Source organism: Leptosomus discolor, chromosome 13 (assembly GCF_034619465.1).
Source record: "Leptosomus discolor isolate bLepDis1 chromosome 13, bLepDis1.hap2, whole genome shotgun sequence".
Classification (NCBI taxonomy): domain Eukaryota; kingdom Metazoa; phylum Chordata; class Aves; order Leptosomiformes; family Leptosomidae; genus Leptosomus; species Leptosomus discolor.
This window is the reverse complement of record NC_141403.1, coordinates 18,216,432-18,241,084: the sequence shown is the minus strand read 5'-3', so window position 1 is coordinate 18,241,084 and position 24,653 is coordinate 18,216,432. Positions and strand designations below refer to the sequence as shown.

Below are 24,653 nucleotides of genomic sequence, written 5' to 3'. Positions count from 1 at the left end.
GGGAGCTGAGGCACGTATCCAGGGTTCTGACCCAGCTTGATATGCAATGCAAATGTACCTCCATCTGTAATTCCCTTTGTCGTACCCAGCCCAGATACTATCCCATCTGGGATGGCAGTTGGTATGACCTTTGATTATTCAGCCTTTTTAGTTTCTCAGGTGGTGTACAACAACGTCATGTATTTATGTATGAAGCCTTTTCAGTTTTAAGAGGTTACAACTAATTCAGAAAGTTATTTAAGCGTGGCTTTTTGTATCATTACCAAGATCTGTCTTTACCTTGAAGGCAACTGAGGTTCCAAAGTCTTCTAAAGGCTGTTTGGCAGCTATAGCAAAAGAAAGCTCCCAAATAAGGGTGCAGTTTTGCTTTTAATAGAGCAAAGCTTTCTGTGTGACTAGTCCAAAGTTATGGAATGATCTTCTCCAGAAACGAAGGATCACTGCAGACTTGCACTGAGGTACATTTCTTGTGGCCTTGGTCATTCTGAGAAATTCTTAGTTATAGGTGTAGTTAAAACGTACGAATGCCCTAAAACGTTACCAAAACAAGGCACTCTGCGTCATGTATTTGTACCTCCAGAAAACGAAAACTAGAATGAATGTGCCAATGTGTAATCTTGCTAATAAATGTTCTCCTGTGAAAAGCACTGTGGTGGTCCGTGTGAGATAAACTAAACTATAAAGAGTTGAATATGGAATTATTAAAATCTTGACAAAAGTACCTGTAATTTACTAGTTGTCCACAAATGTCCAGAATTAAAACTCCCAACCTCTATGTGGCATCGCTGTCTACCGCCTGGTTTCTCTCAAGTTTTCCTGTCCTTGGCACAGTTACAGATGGTTTTCATCTATTTCACGCCAATCAGTAACACCCGTGCTATGATGCAGTCACATAACTCTCATAACAATTGTGCAATTTCTTCTTTTTCTAAAGCGTATGTCTGCTTAGATGGTGTTCAGCCACAAGATCCTTAGCAGAGAATTTAGAGCTCAGGGTTTTTAATGCATCCTGACAAGGCAAATGTACTTTTAATCTTAAACTAGATAAAATGCAGAAAAGAAGGTAGAATTGTTCCTTCTCTGTATGAAATGCAAAAAGGAAGTGTTATGGCCCATTTTAGAAAAAAGTAAAGCTTTGGGATTTTGTTTTTTACGAGTTAAGTATTCCAGGGAATCTTGCATCTTCCAGGGAATCTTGCATCTTATCCTTCCCAAACAAAATAAGAGGAAACAAGTTGCTTAATGTTGCAGACAAAACAGATAAAATGCTGTATGTTGAAAACAAAAATCTCGTTAACCAATTCAAGAGTGCCACATTTCATCCTCTCGGAGAAATGTCAGAATCTTGGTTAGAGACTGTTTGCGTCTCCTCAGAAGTTTCGAAGCGTTCGTAAGTTGCTGCTATCCCTTATTAAACACCTGAGTGGTCTTCTGGGTGCTGTGTGGCCTTCCTTGCTAGTGAAGTTCTGTTTATCGCAGCAGAAGTGCAGGTGTCTGTCTTCCCTTCGTGTTTTGATGAGAGGGCTCCTTTGCCTAGTCTGCACTGTGGAACGCTGTAAGGTAGAATGGAAACTCTTTTCTGTCTCACCATACTCAGCCTTGGCCACTGGCCCAAGTTACCCGACTTTGTACACCTGCTGAGTAAGAGAAGGAATTAGCTACTCAGGCGTTACGTAAATTCAAGCCAAATAATTAAATTTGGAGATAATTTGTTGCTGTTGCAGATCTAAAAATTTCTATGTTCTGTTTCAGTAGCTTTATGAAAATTCATTGAATAGGAAGTGAAATGAGGTAGACTTGCAGATTTCTGAATAAAAGGGCAACGACAAACTTCCTGTCAGTTAGTAGTGACAAACTCCTGGAGGAGACTTCCCTCCTCCAAGCTTCTAAAAACCATATTCACGTTCTTCAGAAACTTCATGGCGTTCTTGCTGAAGGAGTTGTCTTATGGAGGACTACCAAAATACATCATGCCTTAACAGGATTTTCTAACTAGTTTGGAGGACTACTCAGAGTTTTGATTTCTTGCATACTTGTCACTTCAGTATTGACTCATTTTGCTTGGTTTTTGTTTTTGATTTATTTAGGGATAAAGTGGTTCCAGAGAGAGTGGGCACTTACAGTATCCAGTTTACCTTTGCAATGGATAAGACAAATATGCTCAGCAGTGACCAGGTCTGGATCCATAATTAACTACATGTAGCCAAGAACGTGTAATACAGAATCATCCGGGAGAAATACTGTGATACTTTGTAGATTCAGAATGCAAATACTGTCACTTGCAAACTTTGCAAATATTTTATTATTATTTTTGATAGTTACAGATTTCAAACTGATTATCAAACATTAGCTTTCATAACTAAGCAGAAATTTTGTGGAATAACAGGGCTGCATAATTTGCAACCTAGTAGAACTGTTTTATGGTCATGTTAATTTATTTCGAGATTATTGGTAAATTTCACATGCATTTTTTCAGTTTTTTTTGAGCAACCCATGTAGGCAGGTGAATTGCAGTGAATTATATCAGTCTTTATTTTATTTTGTTTTATTTTATTCTTCCTCCTTTTTCTGCTAGATTATAGTTGAAGTTGTACCTAATGACCCTGTACGCTTGTTACCTGATTCTTTACCAGCTACTCCAGCAGTTTCCAATGTTCGAACTCTTACTAGCCGTACACTGGTCAAGGATTTACACCTCCATGTAATGGTAACTATACTTTAATACAAAATCATAATGAGGGAAATATATGAGACTGCTAAAAATATGTTTAATTTTGCTGTAAGGCATTGCTGCTATCTCTTTGCAGATTAACTTCACTAAAAAGATGTAAATCAGTGATTTCCAGTATATGACAGGTGCAGCTTATTTTCTTTACATGCAGATTACGGAAGCTAAAACGTTCAATGTTTGCTGAGGGGCATCTCCATCAAAACCCATTTGTTGCCCCAAGAAAAAAACGTTTCAAGAATAGATTCTAGTGGGAAAACACTTACCTATACAGCAGCTGTTTCTCTCCGTGATTTTTCTTCCAGGAAACAGTTTCTCTTTAGAAAACTTGTGTTACAAAAAATAAGGTTTTGTGAACTTTGAATGTTCACAGGGATACAGGGAGATCTCCTTATCACTTGCCACAGGCAAAGGAGACTCAGCTTGTGGAAAATTAATTTAATTTATTACCAATTAAAATAGTGAGAAACAATTTGAGTAGTGAGAAACAAATTCCAAAAAAAGTAAAGCAACACCTTTCGCCCCAGCCTTTCCCAGGCTCAGCTTTGCTCCAGCCTCCTCTACCCTCCCCGGAGCGGTGCAGGGGGATGGCAATGGGGGTCACGGTCAGTTGGTAACAGCTCCTCAGTTTCCCTGCTCTAGCGTGGGTCCCTCCATGGGCCGCAGTCCTTCCCGACGGCTCCAGCATGAACCCTCTCCATAGGCTGCAGTCCTTCAGGAGATACCCACCTGCTCGAGCGTGGGGTCCTCTGCGGGCTGCCGTGTGGGTGTCTGCTCCGCCGTGGTCCTTCACGGGCTGCGGGGAAATACCTGCCCCACCGGGGTGTCCCCACGGGCCGCAGGGGAATCTCTGCTGTTCCCTATGCTGTTTATCTCCCCCCCTCCTCTCCTCTGCCTGCATTTTTGCCATTTCTTAAGTATATTTACCTAGAGGAACCACCATTTTGGCCAAGGGCTCAGTGGTGCACTGCGGTGTGTCGGCGGGAACTGGCTGTGTCCGGCTCAGGGCAGCCCCGGCCTCCCCTCACAGAGGCCGCCCTGCAGCCCCGCTGCCAGCACCTTGCCACGTAAAGCCGGCGCAGTCTATGTGTGGATCACTTAGGTCACGTTCTGAACTGACGTTTTTGTCTTTTTTTTACAGGATGCATACAACAATCACACTGGGATTGATCTAGTTGGCAGAATAAGAGCAAGAATTACGAGCCCCAATGAAGATGATACAGAGATCCCGCAGTTTCAAGGGAAAGTCAGTACAATTGAGTTTCCATTTGACAGAGGATCAGCTGAAATTGTAAGTGTGACTGAAATACAGTTGGCTCCGTGAGCAATGGGTCTAATGAGGCCTGTTTTCCTACACTTTCAGGGTTGATCTTGCACCTTGATGTGGGGTTTTTTTGTGGAGGGTTAGCATATATTGTAGCCTTCCCTTACAGAGAAGCAGATAAATTGTTTCTTCTCTGGGTGATTGCTCATTTTCAGAAAACCTGAAGGAAGGACTTTCTTTAAAATATTTATCCTTGCCAAGTGAGGGAAATTCACAAATACATTCAGTTAGGGACTGGGACATACAGAAGGATCCAGGATAAATCTTTTCCTCATTTGAATTTCACATTTATAGTTAAACCATTAATATTAGTGGTATTTTATATTTTTATTTATAATACTACCTGGCTGTAATATCTTAAGATCATTTAGTCTGACCTCTTCATATATATGTAATTAAATTTTACCAGGTTCTGTTTACATTTTTGTCAAGCTAACTGGGCTTATATATACTTTGCAGAAAGGCATCCTATCCTCATTTGAAGAAGTAAAGATAAAACTAGCACTTCTCTTTACGCTTTATTTTAGTCATTAGTCCCCTTGACTGTTAAAAATGCTTGCCTTATCTCAGTTTGAATCTCTGGCTGTAGCATCATGCATACCTCTGAAACACTGCATATTGTAGTCCTGTCATCGCAGTCACCTTTTCTTCAACAAACACAGATTGAATTTTAAAAGCTACAAGTTCCATTTGTAACAGTTGTTACAAAGTATAATATTAAAGACACAAGTTAAAACGTGCACAGGCACAAATCCAGAAACTGTTCAAAACACACAAAAAAAACCTCCAGGTGAGTAGTCTCTGAGTGGAATGGTCACAATATCTCCCTTAAAAGCCTACAGAGAACTTTAGTCAATAGGACTATTCACGTGGTGAAATAGCTATATATAGATTTTTAATTTTTTTAGGTTGCTAAAATATCATATAAGAATTGCAAAGCAAAAGTATACCCCAACTTCATTTGCTTCCTCTGATTGTCATGTGTTTTACTAGCCTGAAGTCTATGGAAACCTTCAAACAGTTAGCAGGTGTACTGAAGGAGGATCCAACTTTTTAAAGGCATTTTCCCAGCCACCTTTTCTAAGGTGTTCATTGGAAACAGCTTCCCAGCAGACCAGCATCAGTGTGTGCCAGGCAGAGGCAGACTCTGCCTTAGTGACAAATACAAAATCTCCCAATACATCTCGGAAATCACCACAATAAAACCCCAGTAGAATCACTAAAATCTACAGATGCTCCATACAAACTTCTCCATAATATTTTTTTATTCAATACATCAGCTGGTTTTATGGAACTACATAGATGAAATTAATGACACAGCCTAAATAATTCTGTCAATAACAGTCAAGGACAGAAACATCCAGTTAACATGGGCAAACATTTTTCACTGAACAATCTGTCAAACTCTGCTCTACACTGATCTGTAAGGAAAAGTGACAGAATATGTGTGAAAAACAAGCAAGAAAAATAAAACGCATGTCCTGAATAGAGGTATCAGATAAAATTAATATACTAAAAAATAGATTTATGGTGCACTCTGAGTTACTCTTGTTCCCCAGCCATGTTTCAGGAATAAATTGGTTTGTGAACACATTTGTCTCGGGCAGGTGGGGTGGGAAACAGTGCAAAAGTACAGATAAAGAGTCAGCTGTAACCACCGGTCTGATAAAATAGCACTTTTCTCCACAACCCTTGCATTTACACCTGTGGTAGAAATTTGAAAATCTGTTTAAAACTTCATACATTTGAGGGGAATAATAACCCCACAGAGTGGACTCTGACAGTTCAGATAAAATTACTGGATAATTTCTCAGACACCTCAGCGATGCAGAAATAACAGGTTTTTTCTCTCCATTTACTAGTAACCTGCTGTTGAGCCATTTTGCCCAAAATACTCCAGTCTTGCTTCAATGACTAAGCTAGCAACCTATGTAATGGCGGGGGGGGGGTGTTTTGTTTGGCTTCTTTGGGATTTTTTTTTTGTAAGAAGATCCTTTTTCTTTCTACTTATATATTCCTAGTTTGTTGCGGGGCAGGAGGCTGTGGTGTTCTGCTTTCTCATGACTATGATCTGATGAGATCCTACTGCTGTGACAGTAACTTGTGTTGCCTAGTCTTCCGTCAGGAGTAATTCCATTTCGGTGAATCCCATATCTCTTCCCCTTTTCAGGCATTTTTGAGTTGGCTAGGCTATGCTGGGTTCTCTGACTTTCGACAGTTCACAAAACCCTTGGAAAAGATTTGTGGGCTGTGATGCAATATATTTATCATGTGACTAATAATGGGGAGGGGACACACTAGTGTTTTTTCAAGTATCTTGACATTGTACTGTCTTGTTTATAAATATAATTATGTGTAATTAACACCAATGTAATGAAGCTGATAATCTGACATGTTTACCCTTACACTGAGGTTCAGGAATACTAAACTTGTTTAATGAAGGAAAATGTTTAGATTTTTATTACTGTAAATTTTCTAAGGAAAAGATATTTCCACTACAGACTTCTCCTGATTTAAGTATGTAGCTGCAATATTTTTGAAAGCCATGAAGACCATCTTTGAAGGTTATATATCTATCTCTTCTTTTAGGCTGCAACTACCTCTCTCTTGATTTGTCCAGTTGGGTAGCAATTTCTACATGTTAAAAGGTGGAAACAGTATGAGTTTTATTATAAGCATTATTCATTTTATGCATGATACCTTTCCCAAAGTAACAGCACATTTAGATATTACGTATACTAATTTTATTTCTGTTTACCATTCTTTATGGTTTTATAATATTTCCTGTGTTTGTAAAGAAAGGCGAAGGATTTAGTTTGTCTTTTCAATACAAAATTGATAAGAAAGAGAATGTGTTAGTGTTTCGATATATATTGTTCACTCATTTGGGACCTGCTGTCTACTGCCATGGTAACAGCAGTAGCTTTAACTCAGCACTGGGAATAGTTGGGTTTTCTCCTTCTCTGTGTTTGTGCATTGGGTCTTTCTTTTTAGTGTTCCCTTTGCATTTGTTCACATGCCGAATGAAGTACACCCAAGGAAATCTTGCTTCTGGGACAGTGCAAAGTATTTTTTCTGAGCATATGTCTCTTAAATAAAATATATAGCCAAAAATAATAGGACTCTTTAAACAGGTAAAATGACACTCTTAATTCTTAAATAATAAAATAGTTACTGCTGAATCTTCATATTTTACTTTTCTTTATTAGGCATTTCCAAGCCAATACTTAAAACTGTAGTAATGTTGTATAGACATTATGTGTTGGGTAACTTAGAAGATTTAGTATTTGAAGAGTGTTTATTTTATTTTGTCTGTTACCTCAAGCGTGAACATAAACTTATATATGTTTGTTTGTTTGCTTTTATTAGAATCTAGTGCTTGCTGAAAACAGTCCTGGAAGAGATAGCACTGAATATATTCTTGTGTTTGAGCCAGATCTGCCAGCTTTGAAAAAACCTTTGGAGCCATACCGTCTGTCATTTATGTTTTACAATGGTATGTTTCAATTACTCTAAAATGCTTGCTTTTCTTTAGAACCAACTATTTTTAGGTCCATAATACTTCTTCAGAACTATGTAATAGCTTAATACATTTTTGCTGATATTTAAACCAACTATGTTACTGTATTTTCTTCTAAAATATATGTATATTTATTTCTGTAGATTTCAAGAAGCAGCAACAGATGGCAACACTTACAAGGGAGAGAGACCAATTATCGCAGTCCATAGGTGTTTACAGAAGTTGGTTTGATACTACTAATCAGCTTGTAAATGAAATGAAATGTAAGTTCAATAAATATATACATGAAATTTCCTGGGAATTAAACTTTTTTTCCTTTAATAATTTTGAGAATATGGAGAGAGGGAGAAAAATCGATATTGAAATGATGAGGTACAGTAATTAGAGGGGAGCAGAAGAGAGTATCTCCTTGCATTAGCAGGGCAGCATCTAGTTACTTGCAGGGACCTACCTGTAAAGGGTATTGATTTGAGGTAGAACATCTTGCATCAGAACTGCCAGAAAGAGGAATGAAACATTGAAGTTGGTGCTCTGATTCTTTTTTCCATGACTGCCTCGCACTCCCATCTTTGCAGTGGATGTGGAATGCTCATCCATCTGGAAACGCAACAGTTGCCTAATTAGAGGATGAACTATAGATAATCCGCTTTCAAAAAGTTAGTCTTCCGTTTTCAAAATGTTACTTTTTCCCTGCACGTTTGACCCTATGTACATTATTCAAAACTACTGTCTAGCTATTCATTGTTTATCTCTTTGTCCTTCAGCAACTCTAATCCTTTATAAAGTCTGTTAAACAGCGGAGCAGTATGAGGGCAGCGGTTTATGGGAAAGGGAGGGATGAAGGAAATGTTTTCTTTGCATTATTTTTTGTTTGAATCATTCTGTCTGTTGGTCAGAAGGCTTGTTTTAATAGATGCATTTTGAATTCTTATTTTAAATAACCACTAAATGTAAATAAAGCATGCTGGAATTAGAAGATGCTGCTGTTTCTTGTGCTTTTGGTACAGGGCTATGTTCCTGTTACTTGCTTACTGCATGTTTCCATTATGGATGCAAATTCCTAAATTCCAGTGTGAAAGGCAAGAAGTTTTGTTTCATATTTGCAGATTTTTGCACATCTCTAGAGAGTAAGTTAGAGAACAACATTATACTTCAGGCATAAATAACATTTCTGAATATAAACCTTTTGAATAGAGAGTGGAAAGCAACTCACCCGTTTACTCATTTATTTTCAAAATTGCTTCAGTTCAGATAAGAGAGTTGAGGAAATAGTGTCCAGAAAGTGGTGTCCCATATAACAGACAAAGGAGGGTAGTGCCAGCTACCACTCTTCCCTTCCCTCTTGCCATTTTGCCTGTTGGAGAGCCATTTGGAAAGATAATTGAGGATGGAAAGAAAAAAGAGCTCACGTTCTCAGACTGATCTAAGGACTGGGCAATCTTCCTGAAGCTGAAGGAGATGGCAGCTGGTGAAGTTGCCTAGAAGCTGGACAAATCACAAGATCTTTGTGGACAAATCCTAATATATTCTGTGCTGAAATTAAGAAGTAGATCGGATGAGCTATCTAGCTGTGGGTGGCATAACCCTGAAGAGCTGCAAGAAATTCTGTAAGAAGTGTTCCATTGCTTTCTAATATTTCCTTGCTCTCTATTGATTTTATTGGTTTCAGGTCAGGTTAAAGAAGCTGAAACACGAGAAACTCACCTGAAGAACGAACTGAAAAAACACCAAATTGAATTACCACAGACAAACACAGTATGGCTTGTTTCTTACTAAATTCCATAATATCTTAAAACTAAATCTAATCTTAATATGAAATTGGTATCGTTATGTTTCAGTGTTGTTGAATCACACTGGAATATACACAAGCAGCTGTAACCAAAACCCTGAAAATTTAAACCATGAGGAAAATCTGTGGATCAATGCCGAATTTAAAATTTTTATTACCCTTCTGCTAATGTGACTATCTCTTAAAGAAACTGCTAGAGAAATAAGAAAAACTTCTCTTTTATATCCTGATCTTGTTTTTTACCTTTTTGCCAAAGTTACCAGTTGTGTTACTGGTACCACTAGTTTTCATAATGGATTTTTGTGGGCTGATTAAAGTACACTGTATAATGTATTCTGGTATAAGGAGACCAAAGGGAAACAGTTCTTTTCAGGCAATTCGAGAATTTCATATGTTACTACTAAAGTTAGTGTAAAACTAAGTTTGAAAGATTCAGAGTAGTGTACCCCATTGCTAATTTCCCATAAAGATCCAATTATATTTTAAAGAAAGTTCTCAAACTACGAATGTTTTGAAGGAAAATATGAAATCAGTTATCTTTAGATCAAATAAAAACAAGCGTTACAGTCATTAATCACTAATCAGCAGAATTAAATTAAACACACTCTGTAATCATGATACTCAAGTTCCCTCTGATGGCTGTTTTTCAGGCCTGGTCATATTGCCCTTGTGAAAAGATTTATTTTTGTACATTTGTGGTTGTCTCTTCCTGCTGATTTAAACTTTCTTCAGTTTTGACTCTAATCAAGCTCTGGTAGCTCTTTGTGAAAAAATCCCTGAAGTATTTAAAAAAAGTAAAAAAAGTAGTAATAAAAAGTTCAGAGTCATGATTGCAGCGTGCCTCCTTTTGCTGTCCTCTGAGATTATATGCAGTGGTCCTCTATATATTAGAAGTCTGTTTCAGAATGTTGAATGTTTTTTGTTAGGAACTTGACTAACAACGGGTAAAGTAACTACTTCTGTAGCTCAGCCCAATGATACATGTTTGCTAACTTTAATTCTCAGCTTCAGTATGTGGATTCTCTTATAAAACAAAAGATGTTGGATCAAGAAGGAGTAATGAAACAGCCAAGGCGAACTTGTACCCTCCCAAACTATCCAAAAGGCAACCAGGATATTTTAGGCAAGGTGAGTTTTCTCTCAGAGAGCCTTTGGATGAGTTTTGTTGGTTCCAGGAGGTGATAGTGATGAAAAAATCAGCCAACCAAACATGCAAGTAATTTTGGGGAGTATTAGAAAGAAGGTCGCATTCTCAACCCGTCAGATGATCAGCTCTTCTAACAGAGCTATCAACAGGGGAATTAAATTGAAGTTGCGGGGTGATTGTGGTTAGTATGACAGGGGGAAGTGGTCTTGGCTTCTGCTTTGACTGTTCTAACTTCTGTGGTACAGATTGCACATTTAGCTCAAATTGAAGATAACGAAGCAGCAAAAGTTATCTCTTGGCATTTGGCAAGCGACATGGACTGTGTAGTCACGCTGACTACTGAAGCTGCTCGTTCTATTTTTGATGAAACTCAAGGTCGACAACAAGTGTTACCGCTTGATTCGATTTACAAGAAGACACTCCCTGATTGGAACAGGTAGAGTGAAAAACAATCCTCTGCATTTGCATTCCATACTTCAACTTTTTTTTTGTTTAACTTGGTTTTTAAACTTTACTCCTATTAAAGATTCAAAGTACAAAATTTCTGGCTTCATAATTATAGCAACAGTAATGTCACTTGAAATGTTAGCTGAAATCGTAGCTTTATGTCTTTAGCTGCTGTGCATTGTTCTTTATTTAGTGGGGTGTTTCTATTAAAGAGAGAAGACAATCTACCATTTTTTTTCTTCACTTCTACAGGTTTTCTAGAGCTGGAACTTTTTTAAAAATAATTCTACTGCTTCTAACTCTTTTAAAAATCCAATTCTGGAGCACATTCCCTAAAATCATCTGTAGTAATAGAAATTCCCTAAAATCATCTGTAGTAATAGAAATTCCCTAAAATCATCTGTAGTAATAGAAATTCCCTAAAATCATCTGTAGTAATAGAAATTCCCTAAAATCATCTGTAGTAATAGAAATTCCCTAAAATCATCTGTAGTAATAGAAATTCCCTAAAATCATCTGTAGTAATAGAAATTCATTCTGTTGTTTTGGTTTCCCGGAAGATAAAGGAAAATATAGTAATTCTGTGCCTGAAAAGAATTTCCTTGTGAAGATGGCTGCTAGTATCATAAATAATGCCTTTTCTAAAAGATCTGATGTGCAGATACATTTATAAGGTCCAAAACATCAGTTATAGTGTATTAAAACTTGTCCATAAAATTAGTCATATGAATTTTTGTTGGATATATGTCACATTATAAATTAGTGTTTCACCAAAGCATCTTTAATGTAACTGGCATTTCAGATAATGTTGGAATCGTTCAGCACCTAACGTGGAAGTGTTAGGATGCATTCAATTCAGTTTGAGATTTCTGACTAGATTGTCAGAAGCAATAATGAAATAAGGACAAATTACCTTTTTCTCTTCTTCTCCCTCGCTCTCCCCTTTCTTTAACTAGGCCTTTGCCTCACTTAAGAAACGGAAAAATCTTCTTCAGACCTATTGGAAATCCTGTATTTGCCAGAGATCTGTTAACATTTCCAGATAACGTAGAGCATTGTCAAACAGGTAAATGATACTAAAGAAATTGTTCGTAACTTCTTTCTTTTTAATAATGAAATACACAAACATCACAAATCATAATCCGTTCGGTAATCTTCACTGAGACATTTGCAAATACCTCATGTGGTCTGCTGGTGAAAAGAGGATGACACTAGCATTAAGTATTGGCAGTTGTGAAAATTTCAGCATTGACCACTGTCTTCTGCTTGTTGTCTTATTTTTATTTTCTGTGCTATATATACTAGAGGTTTTTTCTTTTTTTAAATTACTGCAGCGTTATCTTATTCCCAAGCTCATCTAAGCAGAAACTGACAATCGTGACATTAGTTTTATATTTTCATATGCAGAAGTTACTGCTTTTGTTAGGCTGTTTTTCCACTCCCGTTCCTCTCAAAAATGTGTAATGCAGATTTATCTACACTCAGACTGAACTGTGCATCACTTAAGTTATGTTTAAATAGTTACGATAAGAGTAAGCTTTCAGGTTTTATGTAGATTTCAGTTTAGGGAACCATCATCCTCTCTCTTTTTCTAAAAACATAGCAATACCTATCTTTTCCTACACTCTTTTTCTTAAATTAAGTAGACCTACTCCTTTATGTGGAGAGTCGGAATCTGTAATTGGTTCTCAGAGTTCTTCGTTTTACATCACAACTTCACAGTATTGAAATATTCCTCTCTGCTGTTGATAAAAGCCGGTTTATTTTCAGAAAATTAGATGTTGTCAGAGACTTTAACTATAAATTCTTCTTTGTGTCCTTTGGGGTAAATTAAAGGCCACATTGTTGGATGTATGTCATGCAAAGCTACATCGAGTTAGACTTTGTATAGAACAGGCTTTGATTAGCAGAAGAAAAGTCTTAAACTCAGTTGATGATCAGCCTGTGAGTGTTCTTTTTTCTTTGATAACCTACTGAATATTCAGAAACATATTAAGAAACTGCGGATGCAATTCAAGGAGGACTTAAAAAAAAATCATTTACATAATTTCCTAAAACTTGGCATTTTATTGTGTGTGTCTTCATAAATGTAAATGTAAACGATCAAGAGGGTACTTTGGAAAATACAGTCAATTGTGCCATAAGGCAATTAAACGTACTAAATTTTTTTCTTTATGAATTTTTTTTATGAAAACAGAATATGGCATATTTGTCTCAGTCTCAGAACAAAATTTCGTTGAAAAAAGATCGTGCACATGCTGTTACCCTTGCACTTATGTGAAAAGCTGTGATAATGATGCCTCAGAATTAATTTTTCAAAATGCAAGTTATTTTGTTGCAGAGAAGTTTCATGGTTCAAAAAATTACATTTTTCAGTGTTTGGGATGCTCTTGGGTGACACTATCATTATAGATAACTTGGATGCTGCCAACCATTACAGAAAAGAGGTATGTTTCAATTATTCTTGATATCTTTTTTTTAAAAGAAATATATTGCATAGCTACATATTTAATACACTACAAACTTAGAATAATTGCTAAGTTTAATGCTGCATTAGCTGTTAGCAGGGTTACTGTCTGTAGGTCTCAATGCACTTAACAGTGAATGAAATCTTTATTATTGGCACTGACAAAATTACCTCCATTCAACAAATTCCGTTAGGTGAATGTTGCCATGAAGCACGGGACCATGTTTTTAAAGATAGACATTTTTAGTTTTGCTGTTAGTGTTAAATGCAAGTTCTTCAGTACTTTCCCTGTATGTATAATAAAACACAGGAATCTGAGGCACATGATGAAATTTCAGATCCACTAAAATGACTAAAATCTGGATGTGAAACTCGCTAGACCTTTTTCTGACCCATTTTATTTAGGTTTAATAGGACACATTTTAGCAGGCAAGAGTCTGAGGAAGTCCTGACACTGGGCACCTTCTGTTTCAGCTTATGAGTTTGCTAGGATGGAAATAGTGATTCAGCATAAGGATGTAGAACTGCACTGATTGAACATTAAGCTCTTGGGGCTGGATATTCTTGGCTTTTTTTTCCTCTCCAAAAGGATAAGAAATTTTACTGCAAACAGCAAGTAAATAAGGAACCTCTGGTGGCATCTGAAATTGGTTGCCTGTTTTGTTCTTTCCCAGTCAGTGCAGGACAGATTTCCTACTCTGTGCTCTGGGCCTGACCAGTTCTTTTACTCTGTGATTCCATTCCGTTTTTATTGGCTACCACTAGCTGGGAACAAGGACTGTCTTGAGTGTTCCCTAAGAGTGTCTCAGAATTATGGGTAGAGTCAGAGTGAAAAACAGATGATTGACATTATAACACATGATGAAAATTAAAATATTAACCATCTCAATGTCCATCAAGTGAACAAATAGCTACCATTTTTCAACTGTGAAGACTGTCTGTGCTTATTTCATCAAAAAGTATGTATTTTTTACTACAAAATCAAACAGAAGACACCAGAGAGTCAGACCTTGGTTGTTAATCGGTGTCAGGAGGCTGACCATCTGTGTCTGTTCAGGAGGAGTTCATATCGGTGGTCATTTCTCAAAACGAGAGCTGGGTCATTTCACTTGGTTAGTCTGTCACCCCATTTGTTTCAGTCACTCACCACAGGTAAACTTCATCAACTATATGGAAGTTTTACGGAATGTGTTGTAAGAAATAAATCCCTTGGAATCTAAATGCTTTAAATCTTGTGCATTAAAAAAAAAAAAAAGGAAAGAAGAAAGCAATGTTCATCAAGTAATTGAATAAGCACTTACTTTTTTTAATCAGTATTAATGTTTATTGCCATTACTTCATCATATATGTTGATGATTAGCTCTTTCCCAGTATAGATCTAAATTCTGCCTCCGGAGTTCTGTTAAAACCTGAGGACACGCAAAAAAATACCCCAGAAAATCAGTCTTCATAATTATCGACAGTACTGTTTAATTTTAATATATGCATTCTATTACTTGAAAGCAAAAGTCATGAAATGTAATTTCATAAAATACGTTCTCATTAGAGAACAAACTGCATCGTAGCTGAAAGATGCAAAGCTTCACAACAGCATTGCTGAAAACTTAGATTTTCCACGGAGTTACTGATTTAGTATCACTTTTTATACCTGTGTAGGTTGTAAAAATTACACATTGCCCTACCTTGCTGACTAGGGAAGGGGACAGGATTCGCAGCAATGGAAAATTTGGAGGCCTTCAGAATAAAGCTCCTCCAATGGACAAACTCAGAGGAATGGTATTTGGAGCACCCGTCCCAAAACTTTACTCCGCTTTCTCTGGACAGATAGGTGGGTTAATGAAATGATGAAAATACAAAACTTGCGAAGTTTGCTTGCCTATGTTTGTTATTCTCTTACGTAATATAAAAAGGAAAACTTCAATTTAGCATAAAGTTAAGAAGTAGAACTTGTGTATGTCCTATTTATGAATTTCCCTTTTCTGAAAAGCTTATAGCTATTAAATTTACTGAAAGAAAAAGTAACCCTGAAATATTCCCCCTTTTTCTTAGTCTTAGTAAAGAAAGAGTATAAGCAATGCTAATCATCCGAACAGCAGGCGTGAGAAGCTTGAGCTGATTGAATTCCAGCATCCTTGAAAAACAAGTTTCAGGTCTTTCTCCTCAGGAAACACCATATGTCAATTTAGAATTTCTTACTGTGCAAGTAGCCTCTATGAAGCAGTGGTAGAAAAATTCCTGTTCTCATCAGTCATGCACAACATCATCTACAGTATTTCCCTAACAAGAAGATGCCTTATGTTTCCTGTGGGATCACTTGTATGACTTAGAGAAAGCTGAAAGGAGGTTGGAGTGAGGTGGGGGTCGGTCTCTTCTCCCGATTAACAAGCGATAGGACAAGAGGAAACGGCCTCAAGTTGTGCCAGGGGAGGTCTAGGTTGGACACTAGGGAAAATTTCTTTACCGAAAGAGTGGTCAAACATTGGAACAGGCAGCCCAGGGCAGTGGTGGAGTCACCATCCCTGGAGGCGTTCAAAAAACGTGTCGATGTAGACATGGTTTAGTGGGCATGGTGCTATTAGGTCAATGGTTGGACTTGATGATCTTAGAGGTCTGTTCCAACCTAATGATTCTATGATTCCATATTTCATTACGTGCTTGGATTCTTCCTTTCAGAATAAAGTTTATAAATAAAGTTAAAAGATGGCAGCTTCTGACATGTAACAGCTGACCTGACTGATTTGTAAAACATTGAAAAGTCTTATTCACAGATAAGGTTGTTCTTAAATACTTACATTTCAAAAGAAAGGACATGAAGTTTTTCCAGGATGGTTTTCCTGGAAATGTGTAATGGAGAGGGGTGGGGGCAGAATGAGAGACAGAGAGAACGCAGGTACCTATTGGAGTAACCTTATATATATGAGCAAACCACTTAACGTTGACCAGTTGAGGGAGAAAAAATGTCTAGGAAAGATCTTTTTAGTCATTTCACTGAGAATATATCACACTGTAAGCATTTCAGGTACAGACTGAAATATGCTGGGTTTGGCCTGCTTTATAGTTGTCTATCAACACGTTTTCAATTGTTGAACTCAGTTATTACCCAATGTGAATTACATTGGAATTGTCTGTAATTTAGTACAGGAAAAGAGCATAGTTTAATTTCACTTGGATAGTTACTAGACGTTGAAAGGAAAATAGTAGTGACATTCCATATAAAGGACAACCTCTCACGACACTAGACTTGTTTTGAACTGAATTTCAGCCTTAACATCAGTTCTGACTTGCTTTTCTATGTTTGTAGCATAAAAGGAGTTACTTGAACTGTGATTACACAGGTACTTCTAAAAGAAACTGTACTAGGAATGTGCAGTGCCTTTTGTCAGTCTGCAGTAACTATGTGAATGCTTTCACCCTGTGGCAAATGTACGGTAATTTAGCGTTCAGTTGAGCTTTGTGCAGGCTACCTCATACCACAGAGTACAACGAATGAGACTGGGCTACCACGCTTGAACCCTTTCTTTATTACTTGACATATTTATTCAATGCCTGAACAAAAAAAAAAATTCTGAAGTCTTAAATGTTAAAAGAAGAACAAAGTTGGCCCTTGTTTACCTGGGTCTACTGCCGTCTCCATGTTTAAATTCCTGTAGGTGAGACCAAGTGAAACGCAGTAAATGTTCTCTTGTTCCACAAGGTGGACTAGAATTCAAGTCAGTAAAACAAGCTTCAGTTTTGTAGCACTAAAAGCAAAACATACTACAAGCACACCTAATGGCATCAAAGACAGAGAATTCAGTTTGGAGCACCCAAGTGACACGATGTGTAAAGAAATACCTGTGTGCTGGTACTTCACTGTGATCTGAGATACGGGCTCAAAAAGAAAAGAGGAATCAAAATATACTGGGTGTGCCTTTTTTTTTTTCAGTCTGTCTTTACAGTCACCTTAAGAACAGCCACTGGTCTACTGTAAGTTTGGGTGTGTTTCTTTAAGTAGTAGTTGTGAAAGATACGTGTTCTTGTGAATTGTATACATTGTCTGGATTGTAGCTGGTAGCATTCTAAATCAGTGTGACCACTTACTGTTTTGTGGTTTATTATTTTATTCTTCAACTAGATCTTCTTCAGCAATACCGTGCAGCAGTGGTGAAACTTGATAATGTGAATAAGGACCTTGATTTACATTTGCAGTCACTTAACACTCCAGAAATGCAAAAGAAAAAACAGGAACTTGCTGAGCAAGAGAAAAACCTCAAGCGAATAGAACAAAAATTGGGTAGGTCATTGTATTATGGTTTTGGTGTCCTAAAGGAGGAGAACTGTTAACTGCATCCAGATGTATTCTGCTCTTACAAACTAACAGGTTCAAACTATGAGGGAAAGATTGTTAAAATTAAGAGCTTAGAGATGTCTCATTTTAGGGAAAGACTAGAAAATCTGTGTGTAGTATATTGCTGTGGATATTGCCTCGACCAGCACTGCCCTGTAATGTGTTCAGATAAGAAAAATGTGGTCAGTGTCTTGTGAAGATGAAACCGTGATCTCACTCACAGGAGATTATGTAACTGCTAGTCTGGCTGCCCCGGTGGTAGAGAACATGGACATTCTTTCTGAAATCATTGCATAGTAGAGAGCTGAATTGCTTTTGCTAAGGAAACACAATCAAAACACTGTGCTATAAAAAGAAACACCCATAATTGTGCAAGGGTAGTATTTCTTCGTTAGAAATTGTTTTTATGTCAATATAAAATAATTTATGATATTTCAAAATATGTCTAAAAACCTGACACTTACTCTGTGACAACTATAAATAAAGCACATGGTTTTACCTGTCGTACTTGAACTCTATTTCAGCCATAAGGTAACTATAAAATCTGTGGCGTGTCTAAAGCCTCACTTCAGACGCTTAACGCTACCGTTAGGGGGCCCATTTGTAACCAATAGGATAAATTTGTTCTTTCTTGCCACTTTTTCATAGGTATGACTCCATCAGATAGAGTCACTGAATCATTGCTTCAGCCTATAGTGTTAGATATGTCTGACACCCCCATCCCTCCCAAAAGAATGCGAAGAGAAACAGTAAAAAAGTTGTATGGGTAAGTCTGTTCTGAATCTAGTCACTACTTTCCATATCCTGAATTTCAAGCAAAAACCAGTTTGGGTTTTTTGCATGGGAGATTTTTATTTTAATTCGTATTTGTATAATATTAAAAAAACCCCAATAACCAACACTGAGCAGAGTTTGCATAAGGCTGATTTTCAAGGTAATTTTTATTTCCTTTAAAGTTTCTGCTGTTACTTAAGCTTGACATAAAGATTTGCTTGCTAATTCTATTTCTGTTGCTCTTTATGAACTGATTGACTGGTATCCTTGTGCATTGACATTCCCATGCTTTCTGGTATATTCACCTCTGTCACACCCCAGAAGTACTCGAGATGGCTGGGTCTGTAAACTCTTTTAAGGTTCAGTGTCAGGCACTGGGCAGATGAACGTAGAAAGAACAGAGCAAGAATCATTCTTACGTAACTTTTTCTAAGTAACTGTCTGAGGTTGTAAAGCGTTTAACACAGTTATCCCTTTACCTTTGTATCTACTCCTTCATTGCCTCTGGGGCTGATGAGCATTTGTACACACAAAAACCAAAACAAAAATCAGGGAAATCTGTGAGCTGTATCTTTAAAATCACATGGAACTGACTTTTCCATTTCTCCTGTCTCTCCTCATGAATGCATCATTGTCTTTGCTGAACTGTGGTCATATTTTTGAGATTATTTAAATCTTACTCACTTGTGTTCTGTAAATCTCAGAATGAGTTTTCACTACATTACTATGTCTCTTTATTTTTATTTTTTTTTAACTATGTATAGAACTTAAGTGGTTATCTGTTTAAACTAATATTAGCCTGATTCTAGTCCTCATTTTCACAGTAATTACAAGAATAAGAAGCTGTGCACAAATAATGGTGTTCATAATATTTATACTAGTGGGAGTGCTGTGCTTTTGCATCAATTATATCACATATATATATTAAAATTTAAAAAATAGAATATACATGTAGAAAAAAGGGCTTGGTTTATAATCTACTGTGCTATGTTTTTATTTAGCTCGGAAGACTGGATCTCCTCTCCCATGAAGGGGCAGCAGCAGCAGCAACCACTGCAAATAGCCACTTCAGAACTTAATGGAACTCCACGAAAGAGAAAGGCATAGACTGATGAGACTTGCCGGGAGTCACTCTGTATTGAAGATGTGAATACGTTCGCTTAAAGGAAATATTCATGTTGTATTACCCATTGCTATGAAGATTTTTATACCGATAGAAGATATAAATGTATTTCAGTTAGTAGTAAAAAAAAAAAATTAGAGTATTTAACATTGATAGCCTAATTTTTGTATTGTTAATTTTCATTTCTAAAAGCTTTCAGCGTTTTTTTGTTCCTGTGTGAAAAAAGTTTGAAATATATCCTTTTTTATTTATGAAAAAAATCAATCTTTTCAATAAAACTGCTTCTATACAAAGCACTGCCAATATAATCAATTATAATAAGTAAGTCAACAGATGAAATGAGATTTTAATTTAAAAAGCATCTCGGGCTGTCTTGGGGAAGAGAACTTTCTGGGCTGCTCTTTTTTGATGGATGAGCTGTCGAGGTAATAGCGATTTAAAGGGAGGGTTTGGGCAGTGATGTGCTGGGATCTAACCACGGCCGTGTGCAGAGTCTTCAGACAGCTGCGCCCGAGGTGTTGACGTGGGAATTCAGATCTCCTTCATACAGCGCCCACGGAAGAAGGAAAGCAGTGACTTGTGAGTGTGAAAAGTGTAACAGGTTTACTAGGAGGCTATTTTTGGATTGGGAAAGTGGTGAGGGGGGATCCGCCAGGGGTGCAAATGAGATACAACATTGTACCGATGCTAACCACTTCTCAACATTTGTATTACAGCTCTCCTAAAAGAACCTTGCTGCTTAAGCAGGTCAAAAATTGGTCCTTCGTGCCAAAATTGTAACTTTTACAGAAGGATTTCAGTAGGAAACAATGTCACAAAGGAAAAAGAAAAATCCTTGCAGCTGAAGTGTGTGTATGCATTTTAAGAGTCGGAAATGGAGGTTTAAGCTGGAGGTAAAATAATCATGTTGGGAAACTGTAGATACCTGGACAGAATTTTACTTTATAAGACTGTCTCCAGCTTTAAAAAAATACGATGTTGACTTTTATAAATACCTAAAGAAAATTAAGTTTTCCATGGTTTAAGAAACAGAGTTTTAAAATGCTAGAGAAAGTAGCCAACAGGTAAATGAAACAATAAAAAAAAGGTTAAAAATAAAGAAGGGAGAGACAAAGGTCGCCCCTAGTGATCTGCTTCACAAGGATTTTAGTAATGTAGAGGGCAGAAAAGGACTAGGCATCCCTGAAGATACAGTTTCAGCCAGGGTCAGAGTAAGCCACTGGAAATAGGCTTGTCTGGATGAAAAAGATAGGGCAAGAGCAGAAAGCTAAACTTGAGACAGTGTGAAACCATTAGTTGAAGCTATGTAAATAAAGAACATAGCAGAAGGTATTGAAGGATGTGGACATGTTGGTTCACACCAGCCTCAAAGAGTTTCTGCTTTGGAGTTGGAAAGTTGATAGCAATCTAGTGATTTATACTTGCTCGGCAACAAGCGTTTGATATACCGCTTTTCTGAGAAGGGACTTTAAACTTAAAAAGACACGATGGCATCGTGCTAGAAGTTTCAGCATGCAGGTCGCTGGTGCCCATCTCTGACATTTCTAATGAAACAAAACTTTTTCCAAATTAAGGAGAAATTAAAGTGTATTCTGTGGCAGAAGGTTGTCCAAAATGTTGTGTCTTAAGGTCTAAATTACTTTAAACATCAATTTGTCCTATTCTTTGAGGAAAATCAATACATTGGAGTGTAACATGTAACATCAGACAAAAACTATGCTAGCCCTGCCTCAGCCCCCTTTTCTGTTTTTCAGCTCTAAATTTAGATATCAAGACTTGAACCAGGCAGCTGTAATGGAGGGTTTGCTACATCGGAAATTGTCCCACCACACCAAGTACTCAGTAGTACTTCTTTGAATGCATTTATTTTAATTCTGACATCTGCCTAGCCTCACCCTCCAACCTCTGGATGACCTTCAATCTTGTTTGATTAAATACCTATTCTAGCAGAAATGTTTCCTTTTGAAATTCATCCCTTGCCTTCAGTGGTCAGCATGGGCACTACCAGCGTCATGTGGTGTTATCTCCCTGCTGGAAGAAGCAAACAAGAAGTTAAGGATGGTTTCCAGAGTTGCGCAATAGCTATCAGAGATTTCAGGGAATTTCACCAGGGAATTTTGAGGATTTTTCAGCACAGTGATGCAGGTTATTGCAGTGCAAGTTACTGCTTTGCATAGCTGTTCAGGGCAGCTGATTTGGCCCTGACAAAACATTCAAGCTCTGAAGGTAAGTGTCCATTTTTTTCTGTTTACCTGTTTCTTCACTCTGTAACAGAGCAAACTAGGGACTAACAACGAGGGTGTGTATGTTGTCCTCTGATTTCATGAGGGGCTGGTGGAGGGCGGTGCAGGACAAGTGAGAGGTTCTGGCAGGGGCGTGGGCCAGCCTGTGGGAGCCAGGAGCTAGCTTCTGATGGAGGCTGGAAGCAGCTCCGGGTGGGGAAGGGCTGCTGCCTGCCGCTCCGCTGCAGGGAGACGGAGCAGCCGCTCGGCAGGGCTGCTCGGGGATGGGATGGAGGAGTGGGCCGGGGGCACGGCAGCCCAGGCCTTGACTGTGCTGCAGCCTGCGGCACCGGCCGCAGAGCAGGGCTGGCTGGGAGCCGCCTTGGTTCCCTCTTGGCTGCTGGCACCTCTCCCAGCCCAGGGCGACAGGACGTCACCACCTCCTCCCTTTTTTCCACCAGAGACTCCCCGAGACACTCGCGTGAGGCTGCTGCCCCAGTGGGAGGTGGTGTCTGCCGCGGGCACCGGTGCGCAGGGGCCTCTTGCTGTACCCCGTCAGGAAGCTGAGGAGGAGGCCGCTGCTGCGACCCCGCTCCACACAGCGGGCCCTGAACCCCACACGGCAGTTTGCCTGCTCAGAAAGTAGACGAGATTTCCCCCATCAAAAGACCCAAGACGTTGCCCTTTCCCCAGCTTGCAGCTTTCGTGGCTCCCTGCCCCATCAGACCCCAGTATCATCGTGTTGTATGCTGGGCTCGTTGGTGAAGGTGGAAATTAGAGCACCTGTCACTTAACGAGGATGCAGTCCAGCATAGGAGAAGCCCAAATTAGTTTTAGTATTTTCTTTTTAAAAGTCTGTTTGCTTATCTTCCAGGAATGAAAGCACCTTTTACTGATGGTAGTAATAACAGTCTCTTTCTGTATAAAGTAGCTGTTAGCTTCCCTTTCTGCCTGCTGCTGGAAAGGGTGTATCCAGTGATTTTGACATTCCTGCCACAACAGATCATCACCCCAGGCTTCAGCAACGTGGGTCACTTCTGTTTTGTGAAAGTATAGACGTGTGACGTGCATACACACGCAGAGATACTGATGTATATGCATACATGTAATTACTGTATTTCCATAAACAGGCTCATCCACACCCACTGCGGCTACGGAAATGCATAAAATTGCAACAGAGCCACTGTGTTGACTCGCTGTACTTCAGCTGTACAGATACTTTATCTCTGCCTGTGTTGCATGTCTTCTCTGCAACGAAATGGTTCCAAGAACGGAGCAGTCTCAGCTTTAGCAAGCAAGTTACGTTAAAAATGTGTGTGCGCACAAACTACTTGAATGCAATTTTATTTTAAACCAACCTATATATAAAACTAAGGAAAATTTCCAGGTATCGGAGGCAAACAAGCACCTTTAATTTGCAAATATATTAATTCCACAGTTTTTACTGTATGTTTAATGTATGTTAATGCATTCTTACAAATCTTGCTAGTTTTTGTAGGACCAAGTATTTACGAGGGCCCTACAGAAATCCCCACTCATTACTTTGTGGGTAGTTATTTCATAGTATGTGAGCAGCTAGCTGTTTATGACTGCAGTGCTTAGGCCCTGTTTGTGTGCACGCCATCAAGCACACGTGTAGCTTGCAACAGAAACAAGCCCCAAAGAATAGACCTTCCTTCAGTTTGCCAAAACTGAAAATATTTTACACCACCAGAACTATTTGTTTCACAATCTTACATAAGAGCAAATTATGTAAGATTTTTTTCATCTAATTACGTAGTCCAAGAATTTTTACTTAAACTGTATAATATTCACTCTTTTTAGCGAAGGAATGTTATTCAAGCAAATTCTAGTTGCTTGAAGGACATCTGGTGGGTTCTCATTTCCTGATATCAAGTCCCTCTTTATCCCTCATCCTACAACTTTAGCAAATCAACTACACCGTATGATGCAAGAAATAAACAAATTGTTGCATTCAAGCCTAAATTCTAGAACAGGAAAATTACTTTTCCCCCAATGTACTCATAAGTTTGGAAGAATGGTGAACCAGTTAACTAACTGTGGGAACCTCTCATTCATCATTTTTCACAAAAACTTGGTAGGTCAAAAAGACTGAATAAAAACTTGGGCTATTGAATTAAAAGTTGCTACTACTCTGTTTAATTGAAAGGATCCCAAAACCTAAAAGTTAACTTTCTCCAGTAAACAGCTAGTGAAAACAAATATATTGCATACAGGTCCTGCTCTTAGCATGTTCTTACAGCTAGTTCCAAAATATAGTAGAGAATTGAAATGGCAGTATGATAAAATTAGTACTGAATTAAAGACTGCTTCATACTAAAGGGGCAAGGTGGGCTGGCGTGCTCCTGCTTTGTCTTACTTTCAAGAACCTGTCCTTTTCACCAAGGATCGTCCGTGGGGGTGTGTGCAGGTATAAACCCGAGCTAAATTAACTGCTGTGTTGGAAGATACAGATCGTAGGTCCAGCTCTGCTCAAGCTGGAAGAGCTGGTTGTGCAAGAGGCAGAGTCAGGACAGCCTGAGGAATGCAGTGAAAAGAATTCTTCCCAAACAATGGAGGAGCCCATTCTACAAGTTGCTCAAGAGCTTCTTTTCTTTCGCAGAGTCCTGGGGCGATTCTAGGGCAGAGGGTGTCCTGTGAAGTGAGAAGGGATGGTTAGGAGTCCTCTTAATGTCAGGGACTTCTGGCAGAAGCAGTCATGAGAGCAGTTTTAGCAATGCATACCAGAGCCAGCTGAGTGACTGGAAATGGGCTGCTGGAGTGG

The 24,653-nt window shown here is 38.4% G+C and overlaps 1 protein-coding gene across 1 annotated transcript in view; it reads left to right on the top strand.

Annotated features, from left to right (window-relative positions):
- SMCHD1 (structural maintenance of chromosomes flexible hinge domain containing 1) overlaps positions 1-19,873 on the top strand; it is a 76,565-nt gene extending 56,692 nt beyond the window's left edge. Inside the window, exons 35-48 of the mRNA XM_086472749.1 lie at positions 2,088-2,175; positions 2,576-2,707; positions 3,870-4,019; positions 7,422-7,548; positions 7,716-7,835; positions 9,242-9,327; positions 10,367-10,489; positions 10,754-10,944; positions 11,912-12,021; positions 13,332-13,402; positions 15,079-15,250; positions 17,537-17,695; positions 18,398-18,515; positions 19,525-19,873. Of these exons, the coding sequence (XP_086328875.1) occupies positions 2,088-2,175; positions 2,576-2,707; positions 3,870-4,019; positions 7,422-7,548; positions 7,716-7,835; positions 9,242-9,327; positions 10,367-10,489; positions 10,754-10,944; positions 11,912-12,021; positions 13,332-13,402; positions 15,079-15,250; positions 17,537-17,695; positions 18,398-18,515; positions 19,525-19,630 (1,753 nt within the window). The 3' untranslated portion in view covers positions 19,631-19,873. The remainder of the gene's footprint in view (positions 1-2,087; positions 2,176-2,575; positions 2,708-3,869; positions 4,020-7,421; positions 7,549-7,715; positions 7,836-9,241; positions 9,328-10,366; positions 10,490-10,753; positions 10,945-11,911; positions 12,022-13,331; positions 13,403-15,078; positions 15,251-17,536; positions 17,696-18,397; positions 18,516-19,524) is intronic.
- The last annotated feature ends 4,780 nt before the right edge of the window (positions 19,874-24,653 follow it).